Genomic DNA, 24,526 nt, shown 5'->3' on the forward strand with positions numbered 1-24,526 from the left:
AGCATAATCAATGAGGGACCTGACGACAGAAAGGTAAAACATCCTGAGGACAGGGATGCCGACTCCAAGGCCCCTGTTAGCCAAAACCTTAAGAGGAGCTAACCTAGGAAGGCAGATGTCCTGAACATGAGTGACGCTCTGCACAGATTTCTGGAAGCTGACAGGGGCGCCTAAGTACTTGTATGTAGGAACTCTAGCTAAAGGAGTGCCATTAACGCTGGGCAGGTGAGAAACTCTCCTCCCACTGGCTTGAAATTTCGTCTTAGTTTCATTGATGACAAGGCCCATTTGTTCACATAGCGCTGACAGCTGCTCCAAAGCTAAACTGAGAAGAGCAGGACTGCTGCATTGCACAAGGATGTCATCTGCATAGATAATGACCTGAGTATTGCCCGGAAAGGGCCACCGAGCAATTTGGTCCATTAAAATGTTGAAAAGCATGGGGCTGAGGACACCCCCTTGCGGTGTGCCCAGCTCAAACACTTCCTCCGTGGAGGTAGCACCCTGGAAGACCACTTGCGCCCTCCTACCATACAAATAGTCCCTGATCCAGCTTAAGAGTCTTCCACGGACACCCTGCAGAGTGAGTTCCTCCATTATGACATCCTTGTTGGCCCTATCAAAGGCCCCTTTTAAGTCCACAAAAGCGCGACAATTCACGTCTGGATTACTAAGGCACTTAAGAAAACAGTCACTTGTGGAACGGCCCTTCATAAACCCATGTAAGTTTGGGGAGAGCCGGTCCCCCAGCTTATAGAGAAGTCTGTTCAAGATCACCCGCTCTAACAGTTTACACACACAGCTCGTCAGGAGATAGGGCGAAAGGTGCCCTCGCCCTTGGGGATGGGAACGATCACTGCAGCTTTCCACGCAGGGGAGGCAACCTGTGGCAAACGACATGTTGAACAGGTCAAGCAGGGGTTGTCACCTTGCACAACGAGTAAGGCATTAAGAATGTCGTAAGTCAACCCGTCGTGGCCCGGGGCTGTCGACTTGTCATGTTTGACGGCAAGAAGGAGTTCATCGTGGGTAATGGGGACACATGTGTCATCCAGAAGTGTGACGTGGTGCTGAACGAGGGCCATCCGCCGCTCCTGTGGCGGGCAAGTTCGGCCTGGTGTTGTGCAGGGAGACCACCAAGGGAGGAGGCCCTCTGCCACTGGCGCATCAGGTCCTGGGCCCGGCCCGCAGGGTCAGGGTCACTCACCAGCCGTTTGGTCCTCCCTCTCACCCTGTTGACATGGTGCCAAACCTCCCGCAGGGAGCGGGTCTTGCGCACGCTGGCAAGGAAGGCGACCCAGTGTCGTGACCGGGCCTCTTGTCTGAGTTCAGTGAGGTGGCGCGCCACAGCGACCATGGCATCGCGGGCAGCCCGATCGGCGGGGTCCTGCTGCCAGCGCCGCTGGTACGAGGCAAGGGTCCGCTGACAGTTGGAGACAGCCGGGTCCGAGGCGTAGGTCTGCAGGCGGCGCTTGGCGGGCCTTGGAGGGGCCCTGCCAGCTGCAACAAAACTCTCGACGGTGTCCAGCAGGCCGTGGTACAGCGAGGCGGCGTCGGTAAAGGATCCCTTCACAGTATGGTACCACGCCCCGACTTCGGCAACGAGGCGCGGCATCCGGGCAGCAGGGACAGCCAACCGCTTCCGGGACACAGCAGGGGCAGGCTGGATCGGGATGGTCGTCTCCAGGGCAAAGTGGTCACTCAGCAAACACCTGGAAATAAGGGTCTGGGCAGTAAAAGCTGGCATGTTAAAAAGAGTGACATAGTCTAACCTGCCCCCCTGAACATGTGTGGGCACATTATCCCCCGTGAGGACAGCCGTCTCGGAGGCATCAAGGAAGGCCTTCCAGCGGACACCATTGACATTATTGGTGCGGTGACTACCAAGATCTCGGTGGCGAGAGTTAAGATCCCCCACAAGAACAGTCGGCTCCTCATGAACATAATCAGGAAAGTTAGCAAGATTTAAAGCCCCCGCATGAACATACGTGTTAACAAAAAATAGGGTTTCACCCATATGGAGTAAAGAAACAGTGATATATTCAATGCCCTCATTAATACCCATGTCCTCAAAACCTATCGCCGTCCCCTGTCTGACATACGTAGCCATCCCCCGGGTACTGCCTGCTGCGCCATCTAAGACATATAAATCATACCCCCTCAGGTCCGACACCCGTGGCCCAACCTCCTGAAGAGCAACGATATCTGGCCTATGAGTGATGACATAGGAGTGAAGGTCAGTGAAGCGGGCATGTAGCCCGTTGACATTCCAAGTTAAGAGGCGGACACACTCACTGGTCAGGAGGGGGTGGTTGCCGGTCAAGGAGTGGGGTGATCCGATGATGGAGCTCAGCCACCTGCTGAGTCAGGGAAGCAAACTGCGCCAGCAGCACCTGGAGTGTGGCCTCCCACTGCAGTGGAGGATCAGCAGGTGAAGGTGAAGGACCCGTCTGGCCATGGCGAGGTTCGGCCGTTCCCTCGGCAGCTGCAGTCACCACAGCCGGTGGGGTTGCAGGGGTGTTCTGCATCTGGCCCGCAGGGGGAACCACACTGTCCCCACTATCGGCGTCCATGGCCTCACCAGCAGACGGCAGGGCAGGGCACGGGGCCGGGGCTGAAGCTGGAGCAGGGGCCGGGATGGAGGAGAGCTCACGCACAGGCGGGGGCGTGGAGACTCGCTGCTCCAAGGCCGCCACCCTGGAGATCGTTGCAGCCAGCGTCTCCTGCAGCTGGGTGACTGCAGCGAGGATCTGATGGAGGACAGGGGTCGACCCATCGACAGCGGGGGGACTGGCAGCCGGCACAGGGGGGACGGTAGGCTGTGGCTGGGGTGCCGGAGCAGGAGCCTGGCGAGGCACAGGGGTGGCAGTGGGTGAGGCTGGGGCAGCAGGGGCGGACGAGCCCGGCAGGGGCGGAAACTCGGACGTTGTGGGAGCCCCCCGGGCCCAGGCCGAAGACTGAGGGAGAGGAGCAGGGCGGAACACAACCCTAGGGCGGCCTTGCTGAGGGTGGTGGTCAGGCGCCGCGACCCGAGATGGTTTAGGCTTCATCGGGCAGGAGTGGTAGTGGGCGTTATGCTCACCACCACAGTTGCAGCACTTACGGGGGACGGGTGTGCCCGCCTGGATCTTCTGGAGGCACAGAGCTGATTTGTGCGTGCCCGCACAATACCGGCACCGAGGGGCCGATCTGCAGCGCCACTCCTGATGGCCCCACCGGCAACAGTGGCGACAGATGTCGGGCTCCGCCGTGTAGGGCTCCACAGCCTTACGACCCACCCCGAGGAGGTGCACCTCTGTCGGGACGTGGCCAACCACCGCTCCAAGAAGCTGCGGGCGAGGGGCCGTGCCCACATACCTGCGCTTTAACCACAGAAAGTTGTCTGGGGTCTCAATGAGGTTCGCATTCATGTAGAGCGGCACATTGTGGATGATGACAGTGTGCTGCCGCTCCGCTGCATTTTCGACCAAAACTACGTCGAGGAACCCCTCAGTGAGGAGTCGCTTGTAGAAGGCGACGTCGTCCCTGACCGTGAGATAAGGTCGGAGCCTACCCTCCTTGAAGAGCGGCTCCAACTCACCGTGCTGCATCAGTAGAGATGCAAACCACGTGTATTGCTGGGCTGGTGTCAGCCCGGCCTCGGCGGGGAAGTCTAGGCGCGGGGCAACAGAGGGCGCGGCTGGGTGCGTGTCCTCCAGGGGCACCTCACCGTCGACCAGGACAGTCTCAGCTACCAGACTGCACACAAGAGAGGCAGTGGGGGAGAGGCAGCCAGGATTATCCGGCTTGAGCCGCTTGCTAGCGCTGGCCACGTGGTCCTCCGAACAAAGGCGAGGGTCAAGTTCGGCAGAGTCGGCCATCTCTTCAGTCTCCTCAGACCACAGGCGCCGTTCCTCAGGGGCAGGACACTGCCCGGAAGCCGCCGAGTAGGAATGTTCGTTAGCCATGTCCTCTAGACACCGTTTATTCCGTGGAAGGCAGGGCATCCACGGACGGAGCACAGGACAACGCACGTCTATACACAGCACGGCCGTGTAGACGAGACTGAGGGTGAAACTGACGAAGTGTGATAATGATCCCTTGCCGATAAATGACATCATTAAGAGTGGAGACTTTAGTGATTTCTTAAATATTATGACCGAAATGGTTAACACTAACACCGAAAACAATATTTTTCTTGAGAGTGAGAAAGCGGCGATCGTGAAACCTGTCAAAGGTAAACTGGACCCACAGTGTTTAAGTTCCTTTAGACCAGTATCCAACTTGACGTTTCTATCCAACAAGATACTTGAAAATGTGATCTTAGATCAGCTAATGGAGCATCTGCTAGCGGTGCAAGCTGTACCGGATAATCAGTCTGCTTACAGGAGGCTTAACTCAACAGAAACTACTCTCTGTTCGGTGGTAAACAATTTACTTGTACTCATGGATGAAGGGAAGTGCGGTGTTCTGATTTTGTTAGATATGAGTGCTGCGATTGACACCGTGGAGCAGTTTATTGCTTCAGGATTGTAAAAATATTGGAATCGTGGGTGGTGCGCTGGATTATCTGAGGAGCTACCTTGAGAACAGAACTTACTGTGTGCAAATAGGTAAATCGTTCTCAGTTCATTAAATTTTGCGAAGAGGAGTCCCTCAGGAAAGTGTACTGGGTCCAATCTTATTCAGTATGTATACTATGTATCGGAGTTTCACATTTGCTAAGAAAGTATGGAGTCTCCCAATACTCCTTGACTGACTCCCTCATTTTATCATCTGTAATAATTTCACCATCCACCTTCAGCCTTTCCACGTTTTCACCGTCACTCATCCTCTCACCTCTTAGGAATCTATACCATTCATGGTCACCCTCAAGCCCCTTCTCTCTCAGGCTCTGAATCACACTTCTTTCGCAGTCAACCTTCGCACTAATAATCGTTCATTTCGTCAGTCGCTGCTGCCTAACATATCCTTCCCATGCATTCTGATACGCACCCTCAGCTTCCTCGTTATCCTGCCTCTTTCTCTTCAGCTGCCGACACAGTCTATTCAACCTCTTCCGCTCCTTCCTTGCTCCCCTAACACTTCCATTTCACCACGGTTTGCTCACATGCTTTCTACCATTCATTTTGACATAACCTATGTTGTGGACTGCAGCTTTTCTTACATTCTCTACAAAAAATTAAGCCTCTCATTCAGTGCGTCCACATCATGCTGCACATCATCAGACTCCCTGTTTCTTTCACTCAGATCTACGTGAAAATCCTCCCATCCTACATCTCTTAGCCTCCACTTCTTTTTTCTGACCTCTTTTTTTTATTATTTGATTCTTGCCCTTCAACATGCACTCTACTGTCAACATATTATGGTCAAACACAATATCAATCATTCCCTCCTCATATATCCACATGCGATTCACACATTCACGCATATTCTTCCATTCACCAACACATAGTCGATCGCCGACTCCTGGTCTCTTGCACTCCAGTTCACCCGTCCCTCTGCCATAGTCTCATTCAGGTTCTCCAGATCCATATCGCTTGCAAACTCCGCAAACATTTCTCCATTCCTGTTCATGCGTTCACCTAGCATACCCGTGTGTGCGTTCATGTCTCCTAAAATAATCACTCTCTCCTGCATGCTCCTTCACAATTTTCCTAATGGTGTTGTACTTCACCTTGTTCTCTCTAGCTGCCCTTTCCCCCTCTACAGTCATGTATACAACAACCATTACTACTCTCTCTGGTCTGCCCTTCCTATCCTTGCATTCCACTCACAGCCAAAACATCCTCACTGCAAGCACTGTTTTCTACATCCAACTCTTCCATCTTCAAGTTCTTTCGGTGGAGAAAGGCTACGCCTCCTCCCATCATCGCCCGTTTCTCGCGGCCCTTTCCTAACATCATGCACATACTTACTCTCCTCAGACTGTACCCTACCTCTGAGGTGTGTTTCAGTCTGACCTACCACATCATACTTTCATTCCTTCAGCTCCTTGCACACGTCCTCATACTTCCCCACACCCCAGCCTCTCACATTTAAACATCCAATTTTCATACATTCACTCGCCTGGTTGGTGTCTTCACTTCTCCGCACCAGGGCACTCGAGCCCATTCATACAGCCTATACCGGACGGAGGGACTTCATCTTCACCCTCTCACACAGCCGCTGTCCCATCCTTCTCGTCCCCTCTTCGTTTAGGTGAACGCCGTCCGCCGCGAACACCGCGTCCCTCTCCAGCGCCTAGTCCAGGTCGATGAAGCTGACGTTGCCCTTCTTCTCTTTCATCCATTCCATCTTCATCGTCATCAGCTCCTCCTGGATCTTCTTGTCAATCTTCCGTCGCAGTCTTTCGTAGTGGGGCCCGGCTCTTGGTCTTCTTAAGATTCCCACTACTGCTACTCAGTGCCGTATTAAGGGCCGCTTTCAGTCATTTTGTTTGTTTTGATCGTTACCAATGGCGGCGATCGACGCTATAGTTTTCCACGTGAAACTGGCCGATGGGGTAGTGGCGGCTGCGGGATCAGCCTAGCCCCGCACCTTGCCACACACTCTCAACACCTCTCGCTTCCTCTGCAGCCACCACTACCCCATAGGCCAGTTTTACGTGGAAATGCTATAGCGTCGATCGCCGCCATTGGTAATGATCAAAACCAATAAAATGACTGTGAAAGTGGCCCTAAACCATGGCAGGCCCCTAGGCTTCAAGCTTCTTTGGGCCCTCGGCATCCCCCTCCCCGTTTTACGCTCTCTTTTCGTACTATTTATTACACTGAATTATAAATGAAGTAATTAATGAAGAAACAAAGAAAATGATATCATCTTATCAGAGGACCTTTAATTAGCATGAAGCAAAACAATACCAAAATACATGTACGTACTGAACTGTAAAGCTAAACGTATATGGGCCTACAACCAAATGTATGCGGCTACTTAGACGTTTCTTCGTTAATCTTTCAACAAAGTCACCCAGAACATTGTTCAAATTTAATTTCCGGAGCACAGACAATTCTATATGCTTTACTGCCAAATGATTGAGCTTTTCGTCTTTCAGAGTGGATCGCAGGTAATTCTTAATACGTTTCAGTGCAGAAAGAGACCTTTCTCTCCAGAACAGCTTGTGATGAGAAGTGACAAGTAAATACGTAAACAAATGTACAGGTTTGGAAAAGAATCCTGCATTTCATTGTTAACAATGGTTTGAAGCATTCTCAATGCAATAGAGGTCCCCTTATTTTCACCTTTTTGACTAAGCCACACATCAGATTCAGGTTCATTCATGTACTCTTGGAAATTAACAATTTCCTCTGAGAAGCTGCCAGCCGGTATTGAGGTCTTCTGGGTAGGTTTTCACCAACCTCTTTGCCGCATCCCTCAGCTGGTCACCGTTAACCGAGGACATTTTTGAGAAGAAGCCAAATTTGCCAGAGATAGCATCATATGCTTCCAGCCTCTTCTTGGGAAGAAACACTGTGACCCTAAAATTCTCCCTCCCTGAAAAAGCAGTAGGCTACCTTCAGAATTGCCATCAATTCGACTGAGCTTCACACTTTGTTTCTTTCTTAGGGTATCTTCTTTGTACAGCGGCTCATTTTCCAGACCAATTTTGATCTTCCCTTTCTCCTCAAAATCCTCAAATGCATCTCTTAAACTGGCGACATAATTATTCAATGAACCTAAGAGCTTCACGGCTTCGTTCAGATCCATGTTTGTGCTCTACAGCTTTATGCTTGTCTACTGAAACCTTTCCATGACGACAGACCAGAACACCAGTAAGATGCAATTTTCCAAGGTATTCAACTTGGATAAAATTCCCCTTGCCTCGTGTCATGCTTGGCTGTTTCATCCGGGTTTTCTGTAAATTGCTCTAAAACCATCCTTATTTTTTTATATCCACTGTTGAGTGCCTTTGAGGCATCGGAGTAGGCAGCCGGCCATCAAGTGTCACTCAGGCGTTTGACAACAGGCAGGCCATCAAGGCCACCAACGAGTCGATGCTGTGAAGAAGCAGTAGATATTCTGTACCAATTCAAAAAAATTGTAAGCAGCAGAAATGTTGTCCACAGCAGAATGGGCAACTAAGTTAAGGGAATGGGCGAAGCAAGGAATGAAGTCAGTAAGAGGATTCTTTTCCCGAATTCTTGCTTGCAATCCCTGATCGTATTTGCCACTCATGTTTGACGCATTATCATATGATTGGCCTCTACAGTCACTTAACTTAATCTGATGTTTTTCTAAAAAAAAATGCAAATGCTGTGCTCGAGCTCTGCAGCACCGTGACCCTTCATCTCAAGAAACTGCACAAACCTTTCAACAGGCTGACTATCAAGGACATATCGGAAAATGAAACACAGCTTGTCAGAGTGACTTATATCAGGGGTGGAGTCGACAGAAATTGAATAATATTGTTCCCCCCCCCCCCTCCCCCGCCAAATACACACCACAGCACGGGCAGGCGGTGGCACCTCAACCCCTGACCACCACACGCAGATCGTGAACACCCAGAACAGCGAGAGGCACACCGTCACTCCCCGGGGCAGCCAACACACCACGAGGCAAGCCAGGCAAGGCAAAGAAGCTCGAAGGCTAGGTTTTCTCCTTTAATGGACAGCTCAAACACCGTACAAGCACTGGTTCACAAGGCACAGTAACTCCCAGTACACAGAGGGGTTGGCAGACACAGCACAGGGCTCGCTACTACGGGCAGGGGCACGTTCTCCCCTCCATCGCAGCTCAACTCTCCCTCTGCTCCGCCGGCCGTGCTGCCGCTGTGGCGAGATATTGTGACCGATTTCAGATCGGTCAAAATATCTCGCCACACCGGTAACAACAGCCCTCCGCGCCCCGAACTAGCACCCCTCACACACAATTACACAGATAACACATACAAAAAACACATCAGATCTACCCCCTGGCATAACACTATCCCCCCCTACAAAACAGTCGACCCGACTGCCCCAACATTCAACTCAAGAAAATATATGAAAAAGTAAATTCAGTCCTCCGGCACTTCGCAAAAGTCTTTCAACCATCCGGGCCGTCGCATCTCTCGCCGAGGGCGCCGCTGGGGAGATGCCGCTGGGGAGATGCCGGCGGCGGCAGGTAGGCGGTGGCACCCAGAGAGGCGTCAGCAGTCCCAAGTCCCTCCTTGGGGTCGCCACTGACGTTTGCCGCTACGCCCGCACCGCCCAAGTGCGCGTCCACTTCTTGGTCGACCTCTGACACGTCCCCTTCGCTGCTGCAGGGCCTCATGTCCTCCGCTTAGCTTGGTAATGAAGTGATTTACCACGTGCTACTGCCATTCAGCGAGCGTTGATGCCGAATTTTTTACATAATATATTCCTCGGCCCAAGGGAATCTTAATTAAGATGGCAGCTGCGGGCTTGGATATGCATGGAGTCAACCAATCCAGTTATATTAGTGATCAGTGGGTACAAGAAGCCTGCAACCACTCAGCGAATGACCAGCGTTGTGTAGTTCTTCAGACTGAAATTGAGAGAATTTGTAACATAACCGAATTAATTAGTGTTTGTACTCAAAGTAAACTGTGTGTGATAAATGTTCAGTGAGTTGGAAATAATCGTTGGATATTTAATTGTGATACTATAATGAAAATATCGGACATGAATACTGAACCAATAGATATTTGTGATATTATTCGTGAAAACAATAATATTAATTGCAGCCGCCACAACCCCATCGGCCAGTTTCATGTGGAAATACTTAGCGGCGATCTTTACCTAGGCGGCGATCGCCTCCATTGGTAACCAAGAAGCCACAAGAAAATGCAGCTAATTAATAACGAAGACCGCACCGGAGCATTGCCTACTGCCCTGACTACAACTGCCTACCCCTGGGAGAAGTTAGAACATGGGTCGGTATTATAAGATACTTTCGCTTCTCACATCACTTATTTCTAAAGGTCAAAAAGGGGGTCAGTCGGGTTCTAATGAGTGTTTCTTCACGTTCATGGCACAGAAGAAGGGTCAAACTACCAAAACTACTACTGCAAATGCCCACAACTCTTACGAAAGCCTTGTCAACTATGTGTTCTTGGTCGACGAAATGTCTTAATATTATGATACAACCCATTGACACAAGAATATTCATAAATGATCTCCCTGATAAAATATCAAATGATAGTGAAGTATATATGTATGCGGATGATACTGTTACGCCAAGGCTTAGCTTAGTTTAAATTGTAATTGGCGCCACGTGACGTAATGAGGGTTCCCTGCGGCCCCGTTGAGGGGGCGGGCTGGAGAGGGACGCCATGCGGCGAGGAAGAGTGGAGACGGAGAGAAGACAAAGGACGCGCTCGCCTGTGCTCTGTGCCTTAGGACTTAATCGCCTGTGATTTGTGCCTTGACTGCCTCCCCCTTGGACTATAAGGATTGTACAACGTGCTATTGCTTAGTAAACCCCAAGAAAGTCCGCCCTGTATTTAATTGTGCCTCGCTGTGTGCTCTGTGGGTGTGTGCGAGTGTGTCCGCCGGAGTGTCTTTGTGTCTGCTGTCCGCCTCGTGGGAGCACTGTGTTTTCCATAGCGAGCCCAGTTTAAGTAATTGGGAGAGCACCTGTCTGCCTGTGTGAGGGGTAGACAAGTGGAGTACAACAGTGGTGTCAGGAGCGGGGTGGAAATTGTGCTGTGAGTGGACGGGCAGACAAAGAGTGACGCCTCGGGCACAATGGACCTCGGCGAGCACGGTGCGGCTGGCGGAGCGAGTGGTGGGGGTAGTGGTGACCTTGAGGCTGATGAAGACGCTAAGCCTGGCCAGCTGGAGTTAATTGCCTCAATGTTGGCTGGCTTGAGGCAAGAAATAACGCTTCAAGGTCAAAAGCAGGCACAGCAGGCCGAGCGCCTGAGGCACAGGCCAGCAGGCTTGAGGAGCAGGCCCGTGAGCAGGCCGAGCGCCTGAGGCACAGGCCAGCAGGCTTGAGGAGCAGGCCCGTGAGCAGGCCGAGCGCTCCGAGGCACAGGCCAGCAGGCTTGAGGAGGCACTACAAGCAAGTTTGGCTTCTGTGCGGCAGGAGGCACGGCAGTATACCGATCAGGCCTGCGAGGAGGTCCGGGTTGAGCTACAGAGGGGCCTAGAGGCACTGAGAGGTGAGGTGCAGGAGGTAAGGTTTGAGGCGAGGCAGGCTGCCGTGTGCTGCCCCAGAGGAAGTGCAGAGTGAGCCTTTGTGTGAGTTGTGGCAGTGTCAAGCCTCGCTGAGGCCACGCAGTGCATTCTCTGAGCCTCCGGGCCTGGCGTGTCCGGCCGGGGGTCACGGTCGGGGTTCAGCGGCTGGCGTGGGCTGCGGCGGGGCGCGAGCGGCAGCCCCGCCACTGTTGCCAAACAGCCCGCCACCCTCGCCTCCTCACCTAAACCCTACCCTGCCTCCTTTCTTGCCCCGAGTGCCTGCCTTCTCCCCTGCTCGTTCGTTTCCTTCACGACCACCGCAGGCGTAAGCCGGCTGAGTATGACGGCAAGGTAGCTTGGGAGGCCTACGTTGCTCAGTTCGTCATGCTCGCAACAGCTCAAGGGTGGACTGAGGAAGAAAAGGCGCTGCAGCTGGCAACGCTGCGGGGCCCGGCACTCGAGATTCTCAGCCACCTTCCAGCCACCAAGCAAGCTTCCTTTACCAGCCTGTCGGAAGCCTTGCAGCGCCGCTTTGGGCACAGTCACCAGGCTGAGGTGTATAGGGCTCAGCTGAAGAAGAGGGCGAGGCAGAAGGGCGAGACGCTGTCACAACTGGCGCAAGATGTGGAGGCCCTTGTGAGGCGGGCTTATCCGGCTGCTGGTGAAGACATGACGACCGTCCTCGCCCGTGACGCCTTCGTAGATGCTCTGCAGGACCACCAGCTGCAGATCTACGTAAAGCAAGCCCACCCTGGTGACCTGCAGGTGGCTTTGGCGAGGGCCATGGAGTTCGAGGCGTTTCAAGACGTCAAGCCGCCTCGCTGACTACGCCAAGCCTCGGAACGACGTGCGAGGCCGGAAGGCGAAGTTCGAGCGTAAGGCGGCGTCGAGGAGACGAGCCCCGAGTTTGGTGGCCGTTGCTGGGGCTGCGGTGAGAAGGGCCACAGACGCGACCGGTGTCCGAGGGGCGAAAGACGCGTTCCTCGACCGGCCGAAGTCTGGGGCTTCCAGACTTGCTGCAAGGACTGCGGCAAGTCTGATCACCGCTCCAGCGCCTGCCCCAAGCCGAAGCAAGTGGCGCAGGCGGAAACAGCAGCGGGCTGGACAAGGGGGCGACTACCCAGCCTGCCAAGGTCGACACGCCCCCACTTGTGTAAGATGCCGCCGTACCACTAGTTCGGTGCAGGTGGAGGGCAACGTAGACGGTAAGTCTTGCCGCCTGACAGTCGACACCGGGGCTGAAAAGACCCTGGTGCGCCCTGAGTTGCTGGACGCTGAGCGGCTCCCAGACGCCCGCAGAGATTGTGCGGCGTGACGGAGCATTGCGTGGCACTCCAGGGGCCTGTAGTGGCTCGTGTCGGCGTGGGCGGCGCAGAAGAGCGGCTGCCAGTGTACGCCGCCGACCTGGATGAAGAGGGCTTGCTCGGTTTTGACTACCTGGTGCAGACTGGCGCATGTATCGACTTTGGACGGAAGCGGATGAGGGTGCACGGACAAGAGGTGCCCTGGCTTCCGGAAGTCGGTTGTGCCGAGGTAGTGACGGCCGAGCGACTGCACCTTGCCCCAGGACGGAGCGACGAGTCCAGTGTCGACTGTCGAGGGTGATGCACGACGCGGAAGGCATAGTAGAACCTCAGAAAACCTGCACCTGACTGACGGTGTGGCAGTCGGGAGGAGCCTCGTAGGAGCGGGGAGGAGTTAGTGACAGTACTCGTTGCTAACTTCTCTGACGAGGCTCGGCGACTACCAGCTGGTGCCAGACTAGGCACATGTGAAGAGGTGGAGCGAGCTGAACAGCCGTCGAAGAGTGCGTCTACGCCTGCGGAGGGAGTGCTGCCTGACTTCCTTGAAGACCTGGCGCTCAGGGCTCCGCTAACCTGACGGAGTCGCAGGCGGAAAGGGTGCGCCACACCTTGACGCAGTACTCAGACGTGTTCAGCCGGGGCGACTTGGACTTGGGCCGCACGTCGCTGGTGAAACACAGCATCAACACTGGAACCAGCGCGCCCATCAAGTGTCCCCTCGACGTATCGCACCTGCCCGACGAGAGGAGATGCAGCGCACCGTCAACGACCTGGCAAATCAGGGGTGATCGAGTCCGACAGTCCGTGGTCTTCAGCGGTAGTCCTGGTTAAAAAGAAGGACGGCACACAACGCTTCTGTGTGGACTACCGGGCACTGAATGACGTGACTGTGAAGGATTCCTACCCCTGCCGAGGATCGACGACACCTGGACGCGCTGGTAGGGGCGAGGTGGTTCTCCACGCTCGACCTGAAGTCGGGCTACCACCAGGTGGAGATGGCCGAAGAGGACAAGCCGAAGACAGCCTTTTCCTTCGGGCAGGGCTTGTGGCAGTTTAATGTCATGCCCTTCGGCCTCTGCAACGCCCCTGGCTGTTTTGAACGTCTGATGGAGCGGGTGCTGGACGGCCTGCAGTGGAGGACGGCCTCATCTACCTCGACGACGTCATCGTCTACGGAGGCACCTTCGAGGAGGAGCTGGGGAGGCTGGAGGAGGTCCTGCAACGCCTGAGGAAGGCTAACCTCAAGCTCAGCCCCAAGAAGTGCTCCCTCTTCCAGTACGAGGTGCCGTTCCTGGGGCATGTCGTCAGCAAGGACGGCGTGCGCACAGACCCGCAGAAAGTGGCAGCAGTAGCAGACTGGCCTCGGCCCACTAACGTAGCTGAGGTCAGGAGCTACTTGGTCTGTGCACCTACTACCGTCGCTTCGTGCAGGACTTCGCCACCATCGCGGCGCCCCTACACCGCCTCACTCGTAAAGGAGTGCCTTTCGAGTGGGACGAGGCGTGCCAGGCTGCGTTCGACGGCCTGAAGAGGGCCCTTGTGGAGGCGCCGGTCCTGCCGTACCCCAACCTGAAGCTCCCTTACCTGCTTGACACCGACGCCAGTGCGGAGGGCATCGGGGCTGTCTTGTCGCAGGTGAAGGATGGAAGGGAGCACGTGGTGGCCTACTACAGCGCCAAGTTCAGTAGGCCTGAACGCAACTACTGCGTGACCAGGAAGGAGCTGCTGGCAGTAAACAGTCTCGAGCACTTCCAGCCGTACCTCTACGGCGCTGAGTTCACCGTCCGGACCGACCACGCTGCCCTGCAGTGGTTGAAAACACTGAAGGCGCCGGAGGGTCAGCTGGCGAGGTGGTTGGGAAGGCTCGAGCAGTTCAACTACCGGATTGTTCACCGCCCGGGTCGTGTGCACAGCAACGCCGATAGTTTGAGCCGGCGCCCGTGTGAGGCAGGTTGCTCTCACTGTGCTAGCAAGGACCCTGACCCTGTGACTCGACGCCCGTGTGAGGCAGGTAGCTCACATTCCGTCCCTGAAGGACCTGACGCCGTGAGTCAGAGCCCGTGTGAGGCAAGCTACTCACACCAGGCGCGTCGGGACCCTGACCCTGTTTGCCGACGCTTAACAGTGCCTGCCAACGCCACTGAAGGCAACGACCGGTGGCGTGAGGCACAGAGCGCAGACCCGCTCTTGCTCCTGTAGTGCGTTGGCTCAGGGCCAGCGGGGAGCGACCCCGGTGGGAGGAAGTGTCGGCGGAGAGTCCTGCCACTAAGTGCCTCGTCGACCAGTGGGAGACGCTGCGGTTGGACCGGTGGGGAGTGCTAGTAAAGCGCTGGGAGGTGTTAGGCGGAGTGGGCAGAGACGCCTGGGTAGTGGTGGTACCCCGTGCAAAGCGTGCTGAGGTGTTACGGGAGTTGCACGCCGGTGTTACTAGTGGCCACTTGGGCGAGAAAAAGACCCTTAAACGTCTCCGCCAGCGCTTCTACTGGGTCGGTATGCGGAACGACGTTTCCGAGTGGTGTCGGGCCTGTGACGTTTGTAGTGCGAAAAAGGGCCCCACACGCCGGAATCGGGCTCCGCTTCAGTTGTACAGCGTGGGGGCGCCAATGGAGCGGGACGTGAAGTATGCGGTGGGTGACAGAGTGTGGCTGCATAACCCTCGCCGGAAGAAAGGGTTATCACCGAAGCTGCAGAGTCCCTGGGAGGGGCCCTACACGGTGATTGCAGTCCTGTCCGCTGTCACCTACCGCATCAGGAGGGGCCGCAAACGCTCCTCTGTCGTCCACGTTGACCGGCTCTGGCGCTACCATGGGCCGGGCCGTTACTCCTGGGGTACTGGCGCTGAGGAGGACCCTGACTACCCCAGTAGTGACGAGGAGGACCGGGCAGAACTTGACCCGGTGGACGTCGAGGTCGCGGATGATGTGGAGGAGGAGGCAGGTGGAGACGCCGACCTGGAGGCCGGCTCTGCTGGTGACCTGGACCAGCCCGCTGCCTCTCCCTCGCCCTCACCTCCACCGCGACGACCAAGACGTGAGAGGAGGAGGCCAGGATGGCTTACAGATTTTGATACAGAATGATTTGTTTAGTTCCCCAGTTATGTTTTATTTGTTTTGTTAAGTTGGCGAGGCGGGTCGCCTGCGCTTAAGGGGGGGGTAGTGTTACGCCAAGGCTGAGCTTAGTTTAAATTGTAATTGGCGCAACGTGCCGGACTGAGGGTTCCCTGCGGCCCCGTTGAGGTGGCGGGCTGGAGAGGACGCCATGCGGCGAGGAAGAGTGGAGACGGAGAGAAGACAAAGGACGCGCTCGCCTGTGCTCTGTGCCTTAGGACTTAATCGCCTGTGATTTGTGCCTTGACTGCCTCCCCCTTGGACTATAAGGATTGTACAACGTGCTATTGCTTAGTAAACCCCAAGAAAGTCCGCCCTGTATTTAATTGTGCCTCGCTGTGTGCTCTGTGGGTGTGTGCGAGTGTGTCCGCCGGAGTGTCTTTGTGTCTGCTGTCCGCCTCGTGGGAGCACTGTGTTTTCCATAGCGAGCCCAGTTTAAGTAATTGGGAGAGCACCTGTCTGCCTGTGTGAGGGGTAGACAAGTGGAGTATAACAATACTAAGATCTTTAGATGCATTAAAGAAGAAGATGACTGTCGGAAGTTGCAGCAAGATGTGTTAGACTTATATTCATGGAGTGAAAAATGGTTATTAAGATTTCATCCAGACAAATGCAAATACATGAGAATAGGAAGAACATCTGTTGAAGATCAAGGATATCACATGGAGAAACAGTTAATGAGGATTACTACAGAAAAAGATGTGGGTGTCATTATAAACAATAAACTAAGTTGTGCTGACCATCTAGTAGAAAAAGTAAATAAAGCCAATAATTTAGTGGGAATAATTAGAAGAACTTTTGTTTCATTGGATTCTGAAATATTTAAATCCTTGTTTAAGGCACTGGTAAGACCACGCACTGAATACGCCAACCAAGTATGGAGTCCTTACTTGGTGAAAGACATTGAAATTGTGGAAAACGTTCAGCGAAGGGCTACTAGGATGGTGCCTGAACTCAAGGGACTTTCCTACGAAAAGAGACTGAGGAAGCTGAGACTGCCCACACTGGCATATAGAAGAGCAAGGGGAGATCTAATTGAGGCCTATAAGATACTCACTGGGAAATATGATGATGCATGTACCAGAGGAATATTGAAACTTAGAGAAGAAAGCAGGAGTAGGGGAAATTCATTGAAACTGTTTAAGTCAAGATCACGGTTGGATGTAAGGAAGTATGCTTTCCCAAGTAGAGTAGTGAATAATTGGAATCAACTGCCTGAGTGGGTGGTGGCGGCAACAACAGTGATTCAGTTTGAATCCAGACTCGATAAATTCTGGGCAAACCAAGATTTGAAATATAATTAAAAGGCTCAAATCGTCCACCACACACTGCCACAAGTTGTTAACGTAGATCTGGAGTCACAGGCGTAAGCCTCTTCCAGGAGGTCTTCTGTAAGTATACACAGCAGTAGGTAGTTATTCATGCAGGAATTTATACATGGGAAAAAGGAATCGCAATGAATGTAAACAGCAGGTCAGCAGCGCCGTTACAAAGGCTGACCCGACACTGGTGAGGAGTAAACAACAGAAGGAGAACCCAACCAGCCTCCTAAAACACTCGGAAGAAGAAGAAGAAATTATATCATACACTCCTGAGCAACCTGCAGCTTCAGGGGCCTAGAGGTCATGGTTATATGGCCTATCCAGCTCCCTAAGACACTGCAGGAGGAGGAGGCCGACGCTCGTATCATTCCGACGGAGGCTGCTGGAGTTAGTTGTAAGTAATTATTAACACTCGGTATATGTAAAGTACAACGTAATGGTCCGTTTTCTATCCTGCCATCCCTCCTGCACCAAGAGAGAAGTGGGCATTCGAAGAGAAATAGGAATCGGTAATACTTTATAAGAAGTCCGCCTTCCCCTTCGCCACTCCAGCCCCCCCCTACCCCCCAAGACAAGCTTGGGGAACTGTTTGTTTTTTTGGGGGGGAAGCCAAAATCACCGAAAAATGGGCTTCCAAAATTTCCCTCAAAATCCCTAAATGAAGGAAAATTCCCTAGTCTTGAAAGTAAGGAAAGTCCCAACTTTATAACCTAACAGCCCCCCTCGCCCCCCTGCTAATCAAGGGGGGCTGCCCCCCTTGGACCCCCCACATGTATGATGCGCCGGAAAATCTTGTCTTGGGGGGTAGAGGGGGCTGGAGTGGCGAAGGGGGAGGCGGACTTATAAAGTATTACCTAGGAATCTGTGTAAGATGTTGGTGTTCACAGATGCTGCCACCTCCCACATCAACTACTTCCAAAGGTCGAAAAGGAGATTAATCGAGTTTTCATGAGGATTTTTTCACCTTCATCGAACAGAAGGAGGGTCAAACTATCACCAGGGTCATTCAGCTACCCCTAGAAATGCCCAAAACGCCTATGAAAGCCTTGCAAATATGTGTGCTTGGGTGCCGGAGTGTTGAGAATATGCCCCCAGCCTCTGAGTGACAGAAGCCAAGCAGTGCGGGATAAAAGCGGAGTTCCCCAGGGCGTGGTGTTGGGGACTCTACTCCTCCTTCCCATGGTGGGGGAAGGTGACATGAGTAAATTAATTAAGAACATCATCACTCGCAGACGACACAAGAATAAGCAGACTAATAACACACCAAGATGATGTCAAAAATCTACAAGTTGACCTCAGTGAAGTAACCAACTAGGCCATGGAGAACAACATGGACTTTATATTCCCACCCTTATTTAAATCCTGCTCTCATGCCTAAACGAATGATCCTACATACTCCCCAAGACACAAAAGTATAGAGGACACCTTAAGGATTCCTCTGAAGGTAAACCTTCACCATGGAGTCCTTATAAGCCTCAGGAGGAGGATTATTTTTTAACAAGTACAAGTTTGAGCCAATTATGGGACAGAAGTTAAGGTACAAATCACATAAATGTGTTTATTGAAAGAGTTAGACATGGGTATGGTGAATCCCTGATAAGAAAAAATACATACAAAAGTGTTGGACACCAAAATTAAATGGTGACTTATAAAAAAAAAAAACACAAGTGCTGGACATCAAAATTAAGAATTACATCGAACTCGGCGCACACACAAACTTGGCACAATCGGCGCACGAACTCAGCGCAAAAATTTTGGACTCCCATATCTCAAAAAATATTGGTTCAATCTTCGTCAAATTTTGACAGTAGGTAGACATACATATGAACTATATAGTATCCAAAATTTAGCTCCATGTGCTGTATTTTCTGAGTTATGGCCGAAAAATGGGGATCAATAATTTTGCGTTATGTATCTAGTTACCAGTGAAATTCGCCATGTCTGATAAAGGGTAGGCCTGGTAAAACCTAAATAACACGAGAACTACTGGTCATACTTTTCATACAATACACATCATACATTTTGCACTTTACATACATTACACACAAGCACTGTATCATACATTCAGACTCAGCAATTTAACATGAATTTATAACCATTTACTTTAAGCTCTTTCCTCTCATTAAAGTGTAATCAGACTTGTGTATGTTCAAACACTGTACTGTATCACAGACACTATATCATCATTCAGGTTCAGCAAATTTAACATGAATTCAACGATTTACTTTAAGCACTTTCCTTTCATACTTATGTATGCTCAAACACTGGAGCCATGCAGATGGGCACAAGCACGAAGTAGCTTCTTGGTGCTGCGTTCACCCTGGTTGAACTCATATGGATATTGTAATCTAAATAGGTATATATGTTCCTTGTGGAATAAAGATATATACAGCAAGCTTTACAAATTGGCTTTCACAATGTAATAGTTTTTGTTCAGTAAACATTTTTAAAAGTATAATACTGTACCTGTAAGGGTCCTTTGGGACTCCAGTGCCACACACCCTGTACTGACATCTGTTGCAGCTGTCACACTGGAGGGCTTCCTGTCGAGAAGTAACATCACGTTGGCTGGCAATGCAGACACTAGCCATACTGATCACTTTGTTGTCACAGAGACTACTGTAATGGGGTACCTTTCCAGCCCCTTATATACTCACCTACCACATGTGCGCCGAGTTCGTCCGTGCGCCGACTTCACCCGATATCCAGTGACCGCCTTGTGCAGGACCTTCCAAACCTTGGGTGGTGTTGACCTTCTGTGCCACCCTACTCGTTGTGTGTTGGATTTGGTACCATGCCCTCAAGGATTTTCCAGATGTAAATAGCGATGAAGCGCTCTCTTCGTCTCTGCAGAGAGTACAGCCTGAGGTGTTTTAGCCTCTCCCAGTAGTTTATGGAGTCCCCGACCAGCCTCCTTGTGAACAGCCTTTGAACCTGTTCAAGGTCTTGGATGTCCTTTACTCTATGTGTGTGCTTCACCTCTATTTCTTCCATGTCCACTTTGTACTGGAACTGCTTTAGGTGTTCCTTTGTGCCATATTTCCTCACCTCAAATTTCTTTTTTGTTGAACACCATATTGTTCTCCCATGACCATTTGTAGATTCCCTCCAGGTCCTTCTGTAGTTCTTCTGCGTCTTCCTCTCTAGTTATTTGTCGGGAGATTCTTGTGTCGTCCGCAAAAGAAGTTACTCTGGAGGCTTTAGCATTTTGGTCGATGTCACCTATCATGGTCAAGAAGAGCAGTGGCCCCAGCACTGAGGCTTGTGGCACTCCACTGATTACACCTGTGCCTTTTGAGAGTGTGCCTTCCACCACCACTGCTTGATTCCGGTCATGTAGGAACTTGTGTAGCCAGATGCCCAGTTTGCCAGTGATGCCCATCTTTCTGAGTTTGTGTAGCAGCACTCCATTGTCTACTTTATCAAACACTTTCGCAAAGTCCAGGTAGACCACATCAACATTTTTCCCGGTGCTCGCATCCTCCAGGATATTGGCATGAGGGTGCAGTAGCTGGGAGAGGCAAGACCTTCCTTTTTTGAACCTGTGCTGTCCTGGGTTGAATTGGTTAGTCTCTTCTAAAAAGTTCACTATTGTGTTTCTGAGGATTCTCTCAAATACTTTGATGAGGTGGGAGGTGAGGCACACTGGCCTGTAATTTGACGCCAATCCTCTAGAGCCACTTTAGCTTTGGTGGTATGGAGCCAGCGTCGAGAGATTTTCTGCAGATAGTGCTGATGGGAGTAGCCAGAGAGTGTTTGCACTTCTTTAGGAGTATTGCTGGTACGTGGTCTGGTCCAGCTGTTGAATTCTCTTTAATCTCGTCTATTGCCTTGATTACATCCTTTTCTCCAAAGTTGATGTCACTAATAGTTGTTATTTGATCATTGTCACTATTGAAAAACTCCCTTGGGTTTGTTATTACTTTTCGGGGCACTGGTACACTGAAAACTTTTTTGTAATGATATTCTAATAGGTTTGCTACTGACCTCAGGTCACTAGTCAGCTTCCCATTATGGTCCTCCAGTGGCCCTATTTTTCTCAGTTTGACTATTTTTGTGCATAGGCATAAAAGAACTTTGGGTTTTTCTGAATTGCCTGTATTGCTTTATTTTCTTCATATGTTTTCTCTTTCATATGATGCTTTCAAACTAAGTTCAATGTCCTTCAGTTTATTTTCCACATTTGCTCTTTTGTTGCTTGACACTTGTTTTGAGGAAAGCTGCTTCACTAGCTTGTTTCTTTTCCGCATCAGTTTTTTCTCATCATCATTTCATCGACACCTGCTCCTAGCTCCTGCTCCTGCTCCTAGGAGGACCAGGGGATGTCCACGGCAGAAGTTTCCAACTTTCTCTATCCAGACACTCCCTCTTTGCCTGCTCAAAGTTTCTCAAAGATCTTTCCCCCCTCTCCCTAATGTACTTTTGCACCCTATCCCTCCATTTCACTGGAGGTTGTCCTCTAGCATTCCCTCCCTCTATCTCACTCTTGTACACCCTTCTGGTCATCTTACTCTCCTCCATTCTCTCCATGTGGCCAAACCACTTAAAGTCTGTCGCTTCACTTCTTCCACCACTCCACACTTCTTCCCTTCACCCCGGTGACATATTCCAAAACGCTTGTACATACTTTCATTACTCATTCCATCCATTCTACTCGCACCACAAGCACTCCTCAAATAACTCATTTCCACTACCTGCACTCTAGACCTCTGACTTCCATTCCAGGCCCACGTTTCACTTGCATATGTGAGGGTTGGTACTACATACATAAATGATGATGGTTTTCGTAATGGTTAGGTTAGGTTAGGTTTAGGGTGTCTTCGACACATATCAGGCAGCAACTTGTAGTATAAACCAACAAAGAAAGAGCTCGCTTTGATAAAGAAAAAGTCTCGGTACAGAGGATGTTTATATGAATTTACACCATATACATATATGTTATTGACAGTGAGCCCTCTGCTGTTTCTTATATATATCATTATGCCCTTTTGTTGCTTCTAGTATATTCCAGGACAGTAGTGATGCTGGCCCAAACACATGCATCTCACAACTTGTGTAATTTGCACAACACCAGCAGCTCTAACAGGAAGGGGAAACATATCATGTTTAGAAGAGAGATTAGATAATGCAGTTCTTTAGACATTCTTTTTATGTATCCATCATTTTCAGGCACTACTAGTCCACTGCAGAACAAAGGCCTTTCCCAACATCCTCCACCTCTGTCTGATGCTGGTATACTCAATAGCAGGGTGTGGGTTTAGTTGTGGCCTGCTATGCCATATTGAAACTAGTGTACCTTATGATTGTATATGTCTTGTTCTTTAGCTCACCAGTCATTCCTCCATGGTTACCTTGATGGGGCATGACCACTGGTACAGAGGAGAATGTCATCCAGTGTCTAAGGGTGAGGATAATACAGCATACAGTACACATACCATTTTTTCCCCCTGTAATCTTAGGATGTCTTGTCTCACAGCCCAGCAACCCATGTAACCACAGTTTCCGAGAGGGAGAGAAGACGGTGTGATGCTGTGCTGTAGAGTGCAAATATAATGCCTGGAGACAGCAGACCCATGGAGCAACAACCTGAATGATGTGCTTGACCTGCCACGCCACATCGTCTTTAGTTAGCACCACCACCACCTCCACTTCCACCACCACCTGCCAACACACTGCCCTCCACCATGAACAAGCTGAAGCTACAGAGCCACCAGAAAAACTACAGGGGTGAGTGTGCTGCATTGCTCCTCTTATTGCTTCTCAGACTCAAACAACAATTCAATATGGCATTATAATTTAGGTAATTCTTCAGTAGATACCTCCATACATTTTTCACGTGTATAAGTATTTTCTTACATAGTTTATGTTACTCTTTCTAATGGTGATATTTGATCCCAAACACTTTGCTGATGGACATAACGCCGAATGGATGTTTTAACGAGGACATGGATATTTTAATGAACTAACATTTTATGAGTGAACAACTCAGTGAAAATGAAATGAGATTTCTTTTTATTTGCAAACTATAACAGAGTGTACAGTATTTGATTTAGCTGTTGAGGGAACACACTTGGGCCAGAAAGTTTTGTTATAGGCCAGATAAAAAAGAACACAAAGAACACTGTGGCCTCAGCTCAGTTATATGCAGCAATAGTTTCAACAAAATGAATGGGAGCCAACAATAGAATGTTTCAGCTGGAATTTTTCCCAAGGAATAAGGCAAGGAGTCCAAGTAACAGGCAACTGTTTGTCATCGCAGATAGTTACAAAAATTATGAAGGTCTTGTTTACCTCAAAGCAGTGGCACAGTCTACAAAAAAGGTTCACTGTTATGCTTTCCTTTTGTTGTCTTGAGTAATGAGAAGGTTTTGTATAAGATTTAAAGTCTTCAAATCATTTACAAATAAACTTTACCTATGCCTGAATTTACTGTACCTTGATTGTATGATTACATCTTTGTGTAAGAAAGAATCAATTATAATGTTATTTTACTAGTGTTGAATCCATCACATTACCAAAATTATTTAATTAAATTTTTAAAAAGATGACGGCGAAATGTAATGTAAGTACAGCGGAAGTCCATTTGGTAAAGTGTCTCATGAAATATCCACCTGGCATAGTGACTGTTGTGGAAACGTTTGTCGATAAAACTTCAGCTGGTCAAAAGTCTGGCCATGAGATGTTTGGGGATGATTACTCTTGTAGAAAATTACCAATTGCACCAACATTTGAACTAAACAACCTTGACCAAGTAATGTAGCCTATTCTAGACAGTAAACTACTCCCAACAAATATGTGACCTTGCTCCACAAAATCAGTAACATTGGTTCCCCAGTTATGACATTTGCCTAAGTCAGCGTAGAGAAAGTGAACAAATACTTGACAGCTGCCGGTAGTAATTAAATATCAGTCTTTCATATATCTGTCTGGTTTTCATCTCTGCATCCTTCATCATGTATAGTGCAAGTATTCCAAGTCCTTGCTGGGCCAACAGAGGAGGACCTGCTGGTCAATGTGAAGGACTTGGGGCCGGACGTGAAGGCTGGCGATGTCATCGAGATCTACCACCCTGAGGATGACCTGCCGCGCCTCCTCCTGAAGATTCCCTCCACCCTGGAGGACATCAACCTGCAGAAAGGTGTGTAGTACCTTTGTTTGGGGGTCAGCCTGAATAACACCAGGTCCATCTGTCCAGCATTCAGAGCAGGTCTCACCGCCCATCCAGAATTCAAACTGTTGATTATATTTGTATTTTTAATCCTTTCATGGACTCCGAAATTTGGGTCTTTTTTTTTTTTCTTTTTTTTTTTTATTATTATTATTTTTTTTTTTTCAGCCACACGAGCTAAATCTAGATAGATACAGATTATAAACTTCTTCCTTTCCTAACCCCTCACCTTCCACCCTCCACCCCAGAACAGGAACCCCCGTGCTCCCCGTGCCCTCACCACAACTCACACCCCCAGAACATGACCTCCTTGCTCCCCTTCCCTTCACCCATCACCCTCCACCCTCAGAACATGAACTCCTTGCTCCCCTTCCCTTCACCCATCACCCTCCACCCTCAGAACATGAACTCCTTGCTCCCCTTCCCTTCACCCATCACCCTCCACCCTCAGAACATGAACTCCTTGCTCCCCTTCCCTTCACCCATCACCCTCCACCCTCAGAACATGAACTCCTTGCTCCCC

The 24,526-nt window shown here is 50.6% G+C and overlaps 2 protein-coding genes across 2 annotated transcripts in view; one reads left to right on the plus strand and one right to left on the minus strand.

Moving 5' to 3' along the window:
• Positions 1–964: 964 nt before the first annotated feature.
• Positions 965–4,583, minus strand: LOC127000974 (uncharacterized). The gene is made up of 2 exons (XM_050865148.1): positions 2,296–4,583; positions 965–1,712 (listed from the first exon to the last, which is right to left on the minus strand). Exons 1-2 carry the CDS (start codon positions 4,098–4,100, stop codon positions 965–967), a joined length of 2,553 nt encoding a protein of 850 aa, XP_050721105.1. The 5' UTR covers positions 4,101–4,583.
• Positions 4,584–17,018: 12,435 nt separating this feature from the next.
• Positions 17,019–24,526, plus strand: part of LOC127000975 (GATOR complex protein Iml1-like) — a 73,919-nt gene continuing 66,411 nt past the window's right edge. Inside the window, exons 1-3 of the mRNA XM_050865149.1 lie at positions 17,019–17,229; positions 22,312–22,562; positions 23,830–23,973. Of these exons, the coding sequence (XP_050721106.1) occupies positions 22,520–22,562; positions 23,830–23,973 (187 nt within the window). The 5' untranslated portion in view covers positions 17,019–17,229; positions 22,312–22,519. The remainder of the gene's footprint in view (positions 17,230–22,311; positions 22,563–23,829; positions 23,974–24,526) is intronic.

The sequence above is a fragment of the Eriocheir sinensis genome, chromosome 19 (genome assembly GCF_024679095.1).
Source record: "Eriocheir sinensis breed Jianghai 21 chromosome 19, ASM2467909v1, whole genome shotgun sequence".
Classification (NCBI taxonomy): domain Eukaryota; kingdom Metazoa; phylum Arthropoda; class Malacostraca; order Decapoda; family Varunidae; genus Eriocheir; species Eriocheir sinensis.